At 47.5% G+C, this 14282-nt stretch overlaps 1 protein-coding gene across 11 annotated transcripts in view; it reads left to right on the forward strand.

Moving 5' to 3' along the window:
- LOC1272117 (serine-rich adhesin for platelets) overlaps nt 1-14282 on the forward strand; it is an 83507-nt gene that overhangs the window by 28775 nt on the left and 40450 nt on the right. For 4 of the 11 annotated variants that reach the window (XM_061660470.1, XM_061660477.1, XM_061660482.1 and 1 more), the window contains one exon: nt 6463-6510. The exons of the other annotated variants lie outside the window; for them this stretch is intronic. In XM_061660470.1, the coding sequence (XP_061516454.1) occupies nt 6463-6510 (48 nt within the window). The remainder of the gene's footprint in view (nt 1-6462; nt 6511-14282) is intronic. 11 annotated transcript variants of the gene reach the window in all.

Genomic DNA, 14282 nt, shown 5'->3' on the forward strand with positions numbered 1-14282 from the left:
TTTTCGGCCACGTAATGAGTCGTCGCTCGCTCCCCCCTTCCCTTAGGGCAGCACGCTTTTCCTCTCGTACCACACGAGCGCGCACGGCGGTGGCTACCAGCATGAACAATAACATCGTTTTGTGACAATACTAATGGCGAGCGCGATGGCATTACTCCCTCCCCTGCCCGCCAGTGGCAAAACTAATCGCCATAACCGGAAGCCGTCCATCGGTGCTGCTGCTGCTGCGCCAGCCTGTCTCGAAGACGCTCGCGCGTCATCGTTCGACGCCGCCGGTAATGTTAATTGCATCCGACGCCCCAACCCAAAGCCCGCTGCGCGCGCGCGCGCACGCTCGCAAGATTGTTCTGGGCGGCCGTTCCGCGTTGCGCAATCGAAATATCGCCGTGGCGCTCGGTGATGGGTGGTAGCCCTAGAGCTGTGCCAGCATTTATAATGTTTTTTTTTTTTTGCGGGCGCATGTTTTCGCTTCGGGAAAAATTGAGAGCCAAAACAAGAAAAGGAAAGAAGACACCAACGCACACACACACACACACACAGACACAGACAGCAAGACAGCGCAAGAGAGGTTGCGATGGATGCACGCGAACGCTTTGCGGCGATTGTTACGTGATAAGGCGCGATTTGGAGGTTGTTGGTTTTGCGCGAGATTGGCCCAAGGAGACGGCTAACGTAATGATGGTTCATTTCCTGCCCCTCCTGCCCTCCTTCGCTTCCCCATTAGCCTCTTCCTTCTCTTGCCAACCACCGTGCCGGGTGTGCGCGATCCATATCGCCGATGGTGGTGATGAGATCTTGGCACCCCCAAACAAGGGAGGAAGGGGTTTGCTGTTGTGGTGGACGAATTAATCGTTTACCGTAACATAAGTGAGCATGATGCATATAAATTATTAACACACACACACACACACAAGGCAAAACATCGTGTGGTTGCATCAAGCGAAGAAGACTTACAGCAACCAAGGCAGAAAAACCTCTCCTCAATTTCGTATGCTCATGTAAGCCCACTCCCCGGTTCGCATACATCAGCCTGGTTACGCGCTCGCGAGCATTTATGTCGCATCATGCGTCGCCCGATGTCGTCCATCACGACACGATGACCCCAAAGCGTGCGCCGGACAGTCGACAAAGTTTCCGCCAATTTTTCACTTTCCCTTTTTTTGTGTTTTGTTTTCTTTTCCCCACCTTTGCGAAAAGTTACTAGCCGAGGACCGCTGTGTGTGTGTGTGTGTGTGTGTGTGTGCAAATGGGCTTTTTTGGGGTTAAATTATGTATGCTCCAAAGCTTTTAAAGGGCACAGTTTTAATTAATGCATTCAGTTTGACGCGCTATGACCTTGGGCGGTGGAAAGAGTATTGCTTGCAAAATCTTAATGAGCATACCTTTGTCAGTTGGTATCAAAACAAATATTATTGGCAGTTCTAAGATTCCAGCAATTTTTGCTTTATTTCATTTTTTGGGTATTTTAAAGAACTATAACTTGTTAATTTTGTTTTCGCTTCAGTTGCTCAAATAAAGACGTCTTCAGAATACATCTTTTTTGTATGAAGTTTGACAGTTCGATTGGCTGAAATGACGTCACCCGTATAAAATCAAACTGGTGGCCGATTGGTTGTTTGCTTCATTCGCCTCTTTGCTCCTATTTCATTGCAATTTACTACTGAAGCATTGTCGAGAAAGGTTAAATATGTTTCACACAGTTGCCTAGATTGGCATCCAATGTGTCCCAGGAGAGTTATCAGAGCTATGCATGCATGCCCGTGCAGGTACAATTATCAATGTGTATCCACCTTGCTTGCAATTGTGCACATGAAACATCCCAATTGCCGCTTGTCACAGTTCGATTGGCGTGTAAAAGGTTTTTCGCTTACGCCAGTGTTGATGTCACCTGTCGATTATATTGTTTTGCCGATGGCATCACGCGCACATGCTCCCGGTTGCTGGCCGGCCCCGTTACCAGGCGGGGCCGTCACCGTTACATGACTGCCGAGCCCGATCGCGCACATAATCGTTGTGTTGCTGGTGCTGCCCGATTGGAACCAACCACCGACGGCGGGTCGCCTTCTGCGCGCTTTTCCCCTTTAACTTTAGCGGCAACCAGTTCCGCTTGCCGTGTGTGACGTTAGAGATGAGCATCCAGCGTGCTTTTGCCTGCGCGCGAAAAGAAAAGCGTTTGCGAAGCGCCGCGAAGAGCGAAACATTGAAAACGACTCGATTGAATCGGATCGGCACATCGGCAAACAAAAATTCGAAGGCCCAAGATTTTACGACCCACGATGGCTGATGATTGGTACGACGCGGCGGCGGCGGCGTCGGCGGCACCACGGTCTAATTTCCTTGCACATTTGTGCGAGCAAAGGCAGGGTTTGCTATTTTTGGAGTGCCACGGACCAACGTATGACGAAACTGGAAGGTGGAAGAAACCTATCGTGGATCTCGCTCGCCAGGAAATCGAATAAAATACCGCCAAATTCGGCCCGACTCGACATTCCATACCGCGTGACGTTTGCCGTGTGTGTGTGTGAGCGAGTGAGAGAGAAAGACCGCTTTCTCCTGCTCCCTGCCAATTAAGAAGCGTGTCATGTTTCATTAAAACAATATTTTATTGTACCTTTATTTTGCTTTTTTTTGAGTCCGGTAAAGCATTTTTATTGATTATCGCGAAAGTAATGGAAAATCGAAGCTGCGGCTCCAACTCCAACGCGGCCCCAGCAGGTTACAGCGAGTGCAGCTGGAAAATTAATCATTTTGCCTTCCGTCAATGTGTGTGTGTGTGTGCGTGTGTGTGTCTATCTGCTACTGTTGTGGAACGGGGCGGTGGGTTATTGATTTTTCTCGTCTCCTCCTGCGCTCGCCCAAACCAAACCCGATTGCATCGTGGGCCGCCATGCTCTCCACTTTGCGTTCTTTTTCCGTTACGGTCGCGTGGCACCGCGGAATGCGAAAATGGTTCGGCATCGGTTTAATTAATCAACTTACGCGGATGGTCCTTCGCCCCCCAACCGGCCCCCACCCCCTTCCGTTTACGCACACAGATACATCGCTGGGGACACTCAGTGTGATATAGTGTTGGGCGCGTGGCGTTACCACACCTTGCAGCGGACATTCCGTTCATGCCAGTCGGGGACAAAGACGCGGGACGCGTGTGGGAGGTTTGGATAAGCGAGAGGGTCAAGAACAGGGCCGAACGGGGTGCGGTTGGTTCGGGTTGCGAGCGCGTATTTGGAAACCGGAAACCGAACCGTTTGTTTTGCGCTTCTCTTCCTTCCAGGCACGCCCAATCGATGGCTAATTGGAAAGTGTTGCCAATGTGTTTTTTTTCTTCTTCTGTTAAACACAGTGCCTCCTGGTGGGTGGTGGGGTGATGCAAGAACGAAAGGGGGTGGGGGTGGGGGGGGAAATCGACCCGCATATGACCCTGGAAATGGGAAATAATTACTTCAAATTGACTGGCTGCTCTTCATTATTCAACAGAAAAGCAATGAAAAAGCTCTCCCCAGGAGTGCCACAATCACACTTGGGCTCATAATTCACACACGGAAAAGGGATAAGCAGCGGAAAAAATGCGTGAGGGTTGTCATATTCGGGCGCTTATCTTAACTCATGGTGTTATTTTTTTCGTGTTTCGATCACCCAAGTTGCAAAGCGATGCTGTTTGTGAGACAACTCAACCTGTAAAAGTGGCGTTTCTGGAGCATAACTGTCACAACTGACAGAAGCGGACAGCGCCAAGATGAGCGCTAATTGGCAGAAAAAGTGTGTGTGTTTTTTTCTGATATTAATTATAAGTCTGATGTATTTTTTACGACAGTGGACTTTGTTCAGCGCACAACTTTCCAGATCTTTTCAAGCTGATTCTTTGCCTTGTAATTATTGCTCCAACTGTTTTTTTTTCGCACAATAGCTTGGTTTTGTTTATGTCTATTTGCATCTAGTCAACGTATCAAATACAGTATTTGGCGCTTCTAAGTAATGAGGGGTAAAGTGGGCATAATTTCGGAGTCAACTCCAATCCGACTCCAAAAATTTCGGGATTGACTCGGGATGGTAGGTCCGACTAGCATTATCCGGATCCGTCCGGAATCGTCTGGAGCGGTTTGGAGTTGTCCGGAGCCGTCTGGAATTGAAGTTGAAGTTATCCGGAGTTGAAGTCGAAGTCATCTAAAGCTGAAGTTGGAGTCATCCGGAGTCGTTGGGAGTTGGAAACAAGAAGAAGGTAGAAGGATGGTGTCGTAATGCATTCCTGTTGTTGCTAAGTCTATTCTCGGGAACCTCCGGACGACTCCAACTCCGGATGACTTCGACTTTGACTCTGGGTAGAATTAGTGGTTCCGATATTGCTGGAGTTCCAATCTGAGTCTCAGTAACCGGAGTCTGATAGGAGTCGTGGATGCGCTCCAGAGAGCACATTACTACTGCTAAGTCATCGGGTTTTGTGTAAGGCATCAATTTTGGACAATGTGTCTCAATTTTCGCCTAAATTACACACTACAGATTGTAACACAAAGCTGTAAAGAAATGCATCCAAAGGTACGTAGCTGTGTGTGTGTGGCCCGGTGACATATTTATCGATTCTAAATTCTCCCTTCAGTTACGACGCCGCTCGTTCTTTTCCCCATTCTTCACGAGTTGTTCGCATTTTTGCTCCAACATTTTCTATAGGTTATCATACTGCCATACCCAAGCAAATTGTACTCAACTCAAAATATCAAAGGGTCAAGAACGGTGGAAATGCAAAGGTCTTATACCGGAACGCACCCCTGCCCTTTAGGTTCCCTTTCCGCCATGATTCTAGCAACTTAATATTGCCATTTTGCACGCGATCCACCACAGCGCATCGCCAAGCACACATACAGCACTGTGCGAATTCTGTTTACCGCAGCCGAAATGAAGATGAAGCTCCGACACTAAACCCCCGTAACGTGTGACGGTGGGCAATCGGTGCTCCGATTGGGGCGTTGAAAAGCGTGAAGCAAGGTTCGAAAATCCCTGTGGTGGCCTCAAGGGAAGAAACACGGGGAAATTCGGGTCATCCGTTGTATGCGCTACCGGAGCGCATTTTATGACACACGCTGTAACTTCTCCCTGCACCACACACACACACACACACACACACACACAAACACGCACACACACAAACACGCACATGACATTGAGGTTAGAGGGCGTGTGTTGGAAATTTCCACCGGTGAAATATTGGTCTGATTTTTTCATTTTGGAGTTCGTCGTCTACGTCGTGCTCGTCGCGCGGAAATCGTAAAGAAGGCATGCTCCAAAAATTTCTCCACCCGTCCTGGCTTGCAATAAAAACAAAGCGCGCAAGAAAGTCGGCCTGGCGGATTGGATTTTTCAAGGTTAAGATGTCAGCCGGTGCACGGGAAGAAAGTTCCCTCAAGAAGAGCTTGAGCGTTTACACGCCCCGTGGCAAGCATCATCTTCGTGACTGAAAAGACAGTTTTTGACTGCAAATGCTGCAATAAGGGTGGACAAGTAAGAGAGAGAGAGAGAGAGAGATAAGTTTGACGTTTCTATCATCTGCAAGGAGCTGTGTTACTGCAGGAGCCACACAAAAGAGCCTGCTGGAGCTCCTCAGGCCTGCTGTTCTCACCTCGGTTCTTCACGGTTTGAACTGTCCGTACTTTAATGTGCGATCATTTAATGCGCTCTCGTGGCCCTGCTTTTCCAGCAGCTACCGCCATGGACAGCTAAAAAATTTACTGCAAGCCTCAGCTCCATCACAGCTTGCCTCAATCACCGACCGCGGGGCGGTAAAATATATCGACGTCGTTGCGCAACGACCCCTTCGTCGGCGGGTGGTGCGGATCGATTTGAAATTAGAAACAAATTGCAACGCGCTCCTCCGCGAGGATTAGGAAATTGTGGCGGGCGCCGCAATGGCGTAAGCAATGAAGCCTTAATGGGGAAGCTTAACTCTCCCGATCCCCTGTGTAAACCGGCGGATCATTTGGAACGTATGGGCGAGCAAAATTGATTGTGAAGCTTGTTTTCCTTTCCAGTGGCTTTCTTTCCTTTTAAATAAATTGTCCTAAAAGGAGCCCCCCCCCGGGTTCGTCGCTTGCCATCGATTAATCTATCGCAGTATCGTAGTTCGATCGGTTTATCCCCTTTACCCAACTCGCGCTGCTGGCCCAGCGTGGGGGCTGGGGCTAACGCAGCCGCCTGAAAGAAAGTGCCGCCAGCACAACAAAGGGAGGGGGGTGGGGTTGGCAGGTAATTTCGGAGATGATTATGATTTCATTTCGATCAGTCGTCCCACCAGCCGATCCAGGAGGCGGCCCCCGGGTTTTGGGTGAAAATAATAAAATCAAATAAATGACCCTTCGCCGAGAGTTTTCTTTCTCCTCTTCTTCACTCATGTGTGTGTCTGTGTGTGTGCTGGTCGCACTGATTCCTTTCTAATAACTTTTTGTTCATTTTGCTGTTCTCTGCTTCTACTTACAGGTGAGTGTACTGGACGTATTCGAGGTGCTGGAAGACGACCGCTCGCGGGTAAATACCGATCTAGTCGAATTTATTTATGCCAACTGTTTGGAAGGGATGGAAGAGAGGGTGGTGTTGCAGATGAATTTGGGGATATGCATGTGGTCGCTTCCGTTTCGGCTCTCGGCCCTGTCTCTGTCCCCAACGGAGAGAGCGGGGTATGAACTTTACTGCCCGTGTGTGTCGTTTCCATTTCTTTTGTTGTTGTGCCGCGCCCCATGCACGCGCAGTTTTGCCAAAAAGAAAAGAAGGAAAAGCTCGGAAGCGCAACGGATATTTTATGGCCTTTCGGTCTATGCTGGGGTAATCGGGGGGGTTGTGTGTGTGTGTCTGTGTGTGGCCACCTATGCACTTTCTACGCCACAGCGCCGCTGTGTGAAAGGAAATGAGGCGCTTTCAGGTGCGGTATGATTGTGTGGTTCAATTTTATTATCAAGCGCTCTTCTGTGGGTCAGGTTTGGCTTTTCTTAACTGGCTTTCTCCCTTCAGCTCTGTGTCAGTTGACGGGTTTTATGTTTGTACCGTCTTTGAGGTCAACATTTCGTTTTAACTTTGCAGGGTTTGAAAGAAGAAGCCGTTGGTGTGAATAACAAAAAATTGGTTCATATGCAATGTGTATTGCCATTATTTCATGTATTAAATTGCATTACAGGACCATCGGTTGTTGAGTTAGAAAGAAAGAGAGACAGATAGAGATAAAGGAGCAAAAAAAAAAAAAGATAAAATGATTGTACCCTTTGGTAGGTTCATCGCGAACGCTGCACACACCCTCGATCGCCCAGCAAGGCTCGCCTGTTTGCGTTCCATTGCGTTAAATTATGTTTCTGTGTTTGCCGCTAATTGAAAACACTTTACGGCGGGCGTGTATGCGACACACAGCCAAGCACAAGCGTAATAGATGATTTATTTGGGGAAGCACACGCAAACAGACACAGGACCGAGGCGGTGGTGCGCACACTACGAAACAAGCGAACTGGGAATCGGTCTAAACGACCGTTAAACACTGTTGTGTCCGGAAGATCGGCCGGCTCGGGATCTTCTACAAACGGGAACACAACGATGGGGCGTGGAACGGGAAGCGTTTTCCAATTGGGTTCACCCTTATTATTCGTGCACAGCATGCTGCGAAGGCGGGGGGGGGGGGGGGGCACGTTTTAATGGACAGTAAACCGACAAATTAGTAGCAGTAGGGCGGGGTGCGCGCACGGGCGAACCTTTGAGGGGGGGGGGGGAGAGGGTTCTGCATTTAACAAATTTACGTTTATATTGCCGTCGTTTGGGTTACAATTTGGTCGTACGCGTTAGAGTGGCAAAGGTTATAACTTACGAGGATAGCGTTAAAGTTAATGGAAGAACAGTGGACGATTTGATTTCACTCAAGTAAATTACGTTATATGAAGCGTTTTTAACGAATAATTATTAGTAGCACCTACTAAGAGTTTTAGTATTTATGACAAAATGGTTTGTAGTTGCTCAATAAAACATTGGTAGACGTTTAACGTGTTTCCAATTGGATACTAAAGATAAAACTAAGCATAAACATCTCACCAAGCGTTGTAAGCGTTTCAGACAAAATGGCCGTTGTGAAATGTTTTATTAAGCTTGTCGTTGCCATAAATAAACATTAAAATGAGCTAAATTATTTGAACATAACATGGTTATTGAATAGTTATGATTAACTACAATTTTTCATTAATTGTTAGTAGTGGTGGGAGCTCGGAATCGGACCTACCCGATTCCGATTCCGTGTTGGGAATCAATTCCGGAGCCGATTCCGATGCTGGAATCGATTACGATTCCGGAGCCGATTCCGGAGCCGATTCCGGAACCGATTCCGGAGCCGATTTCGGAGCCGATTCCGGAGTTGGCTCCGGAGCCGATTCCGGTGTTGACTCCGGAGCGAAATCAGTCCGGGAATCTCCATGCGAATGGATCTTTTACAAGTAAATTTGGATTTTTGCGGTTATCAATACGTAGTATGATTGGACCCAAACGCCTTTTTTATGGCGATGCCAAAACTGACTCCGTTTGGTAGCCGATTCTAATTTATGAGCCATTTCCGATTCGATAGCCGACTTCGATTCCGGAACCGATTCCGGAGTCGATTCCGGAACCGATTCCGATTCCGGAGCCGATTCCGGAGTCGATTCCGGAACCGATTCCGATTCCGGAGCCGATTCCGGAGTCGATTCCGGAACCGATTCCTATTCCGGAGCCGATTCCGGAATCATCTTTGGAGCCGATTCCGGAGTCGATTCCGATTCCGGAGCCGATTCCGGAATCGATTCCGGAAACTGATTCCGGACCTACTAGCCGGAATCGATTCCAGAAAACTGCGGAGCTAGCCGGAATCGATTCCGACAAAAACTTCATTTTTCCCATCACTAATTGTTAGTTCATCAATCAATCATTCAAGCATTTCCAAACCAAAATGGTTGGTGCCAATAGGTCTAGTGTTTACAAGTGTTGGGTTTCATGACTCTTTCGATGAGATTCATTCATATGAATCTTGAGTGATGAGTGATTCGAATCTCGAATCGACTCTTCAACGATTCATGAATCTCCAAGGATGTATGAATCACGAAACTTATATGAATCTTCAAAGGTTCATGAATTTAAAAGATTAAAAAATCCATTAAAATTTATATCTATCCAGGGATTCATGAATCTTTAGAGATGTATGATATGCAAAATAGTTAATTTGCGCGATCTCACCAAACAACATCCCCAACAGCTCAAACAACATATTAGATCGTCGTAGCAAAACAAACTATCCGGCTGCGAGGACTTGCCAAGAAGTCCCGAAAGCTCGATGAATTTTTGGAGATGTATCATTCATATCCATGAATCTCTAGAGATAGGAATCTTTTGAGCTTCATATATCTTTGGTGATTCAATAATTTTTGGAGATTCATGAATCTTTGCAACCGGGACAAAGATTCTTGAACCATTTCAAAGATTCATTCAGATTCATAAATCTGAATCAGATTTACCCAACACGAGTGGAATTTTCTCGTTTGTGATTTATGTGAGTTATCACTATCGATTATTTCAGGAATGATGAAGAATTATGAATGCCTCATGGGGTTTAATTCGTGTGTACACTCTTGAGCAAACAAGAAATACAATAAATGTAGTGTAATTTAGATGAATAATGATGAAGAGATGCAGAATTGTTAGTTGCTTACGAGCACTCAGTTGAAGCAGACAGGCAATGCACGTTACATTTTAACGTATGTTGGTCGAATTTATCTTTCCTTTGTCTCTACATATTCCCCTTTAACGTGTAGTACAGCTAACAAATGAACAATTTGATATAAAATTGTTTATAAACTGATCGTCGGCACTCATTGCCCTTGCGGGCACTCAGAGCAGCAGCTGCCACTTCGTTACTAAATCACGGAACCATCGCTGCTCTCTCACACTCACTGTACGCCACTGTCGAAACATGTGTTGAGTTTATTTGATTTTCGTTAACGACATTCCAGAGACAACAAGCTAGTAATAGAAAAAAAAACAAAAAACACTCCCATCCATTCATTTTGATTACTAGCGGGCGCCACATCGCCCATTTCGAAACTTGAAGCCAGTCCCTCAAAAAAAAAAAAAAAAAAAGAAGTCCAGTTGAACTTACACTTCACGCCGTTGCACTTGTTTGCCCATTTTTCGGGTGTACGCATTCCACACCTCCTCCTCCCCGTTCCTATTTGGAGGGCGCGTCACTTTCTCTTCCGCGCGCCGTTCCGGAAGTAAGTTAGCGGGTAGAGAAAGAAAAAAAAAAGCATGAACAAAAAAACCCTCGACTGCATGCGAGGGTTTTGGAACGGTTTTTGGGGCAGCCGCTGGCCGGTGGTCAGGCCAACAATCGGACACACATTGGAACCCGTGGCGATGTTGTGCTGCTGCAGTGTGCGTTTTTTTGGAGGGATCGGGCGGGCGGGCGGGTTTTGTTGCTTCGGTTCGGTGCCTGTTATTTCCTACCCGATGCTCCTCGTTAACGATGCACCACGCACTCCCTCCCCGGTGTGGTTCGGAATTTTGGGGATGGTTCGAGGGAGGTTTTGGAGGGAACGTCAGCGTCTCATTCTTGCTGTTGCGGGGTTTTGTTCGCTGCACAAACGCAACGCATCATCCCATCGCCTTGCCACGGAGGGAGAGGAGCAGCAGATGATGTTATGGTTTATTTTTAAAACATAAATTTTCATGTAGCATGTTTTTTTGTTTTGTTTTGTTTTTTTCTTTTCTTGGTTGTGGTTTGTACCCGTAGGGCCATGAGCTGATGAGTTGAGAGAAACTGCACACACGCGCACGGTTCAGCTAATGCTGTGCCAGTGTTGTGTGGTGGTGGTGGTGTCGCCCGCCGGTACGCGATGTGTGATTATGAAACGAGTGAAATCGAGACAGTGTTAGCAATGGTTCGTTACTCCATTTCCTATTCCCCGCACCATTCACCGAACGGCGAAAGGGTCTTTCCCGCTGGGAGGTTGCGAAGCAGGGAGGTTGCCCTGTTTTTTTCTCCATTCGGTTTTTTTTTTGTAAAGTGGTATTGTTGAAGCTGCACTGATGGGAAAATAAATAAATAAGTAAATTGTTGACGCGCCTGTATGCGCGCCTGCATCAATAATTTGTGGACGTTCAACTTGCCCGTTCCCCTCGCTGCTCGGCTTTGCCGGAGCGTCATGTGGGTTTGCTCTTCCGAATCACTTCCCCTTTTGCTCGTTGCTTCCCTGTCGTTGGAGATTGATGGGAGATTTGGAGCCTTTGGAGCATAACAGCCGAATGGGTAAAGTATACAATAGCAAAAAAACGGGAACGCGCACTCTGTGTGTACTTCGTTCGTTACGAGCTGCCCTTTTTACTACCCATTGACCAAAGCCCGTGCCCGTTTGGGTTGCAGCGGTTTCCAATCTGTGTATGCATATAGAGTTTGCTCGTGTGGCCGGTTTGTTTGAATCTTTTTACGTTTTGCAGCTTGTTATTTCATTGGTTGATTGAGCTCTTTCACTTGCCCTGCCACTCTGCAACCTGTTTCTAGCCGTTTGCTATATTCTATCTCTCTCTTTCTCTTTCTCTCTCTCGCTGCACCTCCCACTCGACACTTGTTCACTGTCACTAATTATTTCCCACATTTCCTACAGGCACACTTTCCTTTACCAGCATTCACTCGCTGTCGACGCAAGTGTTGATGTTTTTCACTTTTCACACCCGGGCACAAAGCGCTCATTTTCACCCGGGCATGTTCAGGCCCCCGCTCCTAGGCAGTCTTGAGACTGCCCTCCCTCTCCATCCCGGTGACTGAGCACGTGGTTAATTGGAATCCCTGGAAGTAAGTTTCTCTCCGTACGCCCGCCGGTCGCTTCTGGAGACCCGAATGGAAGGGAGAATCACTTTTAATTTCGTTTTGTGAAGATTTGGTTTCCTCCGCTTCTTGTACTGGCAGCAAAACCTTCCCCCCTCCCCCCCCCCCCCCCTCTCGTTGCAAGAAGGGGCAGTTATTAGTGCAGTGTGGATGGGGAAGGACAAAGAGGAGAGAGAGAGAGGGAGTGTGCAAGCAAAGGTGCATAATGTCAGTAATTGGCAAGTGGCAAAAAGGCTTCACTTGGCGCCTTGTGGCTTAGAGCCACTGTTCGAAACGCTTCACTAAAGACCACCCCCCCCCCCCCCCCCCCCACCCACCACTCCCGCGTTGTTGCTGATGAGTTCGATCGTTTCGAGATCCGTCGTAGGAAGAAGGAGCGGTAGAGGAAGACAGAAAAAAAGGGTGCTACTGGAAAAAAAAGGGTGGAAATAAATGAAAGATTGTGGAGAAAATATGCCGCTTCCTCCGAAGGCAGAGGCGCGAGGGTGAGAAAAAAAAAAACGGACGGTGTCGGAGTGAGAAAAAAAAAGAGCGATTTTGTTGGTGGTGGCTTACCGGGGAGATTATTATGCTGCATGCGGTAATGAGCTTGCAGATTTCTCGCGCGGGCGCGCTCACACATACAGATTGCAATCGGCCAACCGGGGCGCACCACCGGCAATTTGCACCTTCGCACACTTCCGGCCCGGCTGATGGAGGTTACCTTCCTGCTTTTCCTTTCGGTGCGGGCGGTGTGGGCACCACTCACTTTAATTTCTATTTGCTTGCACTCAGTAAAGGCAAGCAAGGGGGGGAAAACACCGGGTAACACCGGGTAACGGCCAAGCGTCACTCAAGATCTGGCATACATTATATCTTAGCGGGACGGGTGCGAAGCGGCAACACCTACGCATTACTTGCATACTTAAACAACGGCCGCGAAGGAAGTGCGAACAGGGGGCGACGGAGGTTGATAACTAGCGGGAGGAGTCGAAGCGAAGTACAGGAAAACTGCCCGCTCCGAGTGAGGGAAAACATTTTCATGGCTAAAGTAATAATTTGAAAAATGTAAATAAACTGTATCGATTAGCGATCGGCAGATACGTATCGATTTTTAATCGCTGCCTTCCGGTGCTGTCCTGCTGGTGTAAGTGTAAGGTTGAGTGTACGCGCTGAGGCGGCTTCGCATCGGGCAAGGGTTCTAATCGCACTGGAAATCAAAACTTTTTCAACTTCGGAAACCGTTTATTTCTGGATTGTAGGTTCATTCAGCTCTGTTCCAGAGTTTAATAAGAGCAGTGTTGTTTTCGCATTTACATAAACAAGAAGCATCAATCAACTAATGGCTCGAAACAAAAAGTGTGCCGAAAGAGGGCTACTCTAGATCCACTCGGGGGGGGATATTGACAGCAAATGTTTGTTTTAAAATGCTTCATAATGTTAAATAATCATTCCAGAGAGAAGGGTTTATATTCGACTTGATCGCATGCATCACAAGCCAAACCGAACAACAAACTGTGCGGCTAAACTGTGAATGTTTGTTTACAAAGGCAAACCCATAAACGTTGTATAATCATTCCAAAGAGTTTATTAGATTTGATCGCTTCGCAACCCCAAAGCAGCTCCATCCTTCACCAGCGTACTGTAATAAAAAAACAATACACAGCATATGGTTCCGGCTGGCGAAATTCTAAGCAAACCCGGCACATACACACATACACACACACCCGTGGTGCCGACGCTACTCATGCAATCTTCCGGCAAACCGAAACGGCCGCTAATGTTTATTTCATACATGCCGGCGTTGGGCTGGGGTTTCGTGCTAAAAAGTTTTGCTCAAACGCCGCCGCGTTGTCATTCCATCTTGTGTGTGTGTGTGTGTGTGTGTGTGTGTGTGTGCGTGATTGTTGCTGGCAAGATTCTCGTGTGCATGATTCAATCATGCTTTCCCCATCGAGCATGGCGGAACGGCACTGGCAAAGACAACAACCGTACACTTTTCGCGCAGCAAATAGAAGGGTTGACGAACTGCAATTATATATGCTTGACCTGCAGAATGTTATAGCGCATGGGGGAGGGAGGGGGGCAGCACACCCCATGTACGTTTCCCATTTCATTGCTCACACACACACACACACACACGGAGAGACACGAGTTCTTTTACAACAGAAGCGATTGAAACGGACGGGAGCTTATACACACCCCCATCATCAAGGAGGAGAAAAATTGGTTTACGATTGCCGTTGGGTGGTGTGCGAGGGGTTCAGAATCGGCCATCGGAATGCATAAATAAAAGAGAGATGGCGCTTATGCATTGAGGCGCACGCGATGGGTGGGCACAACAGCAACGTCTTTGCAGTGCGTTCGTATGATGGAATGTGCACCATGTTTAGGTTTAGGGTGCAATTGCAATTAAATGCTATTTTGAGAGTGTAACGTCTAA

The sequence above is a fragment of the Anopheles gambiae genome, chromosome X (genome assembly GCF_943734735.2).
Source record: "Anopheles gambiae chromosome X, idAnoGambNW_F1_1, whole genome shotgun sequence".
Lineage (NCBI taxonomy): Eukaryota > Metazoa > Arthropoda > Insecta > Diptera > Culicidae > Anopheles > Anopheles gambiae.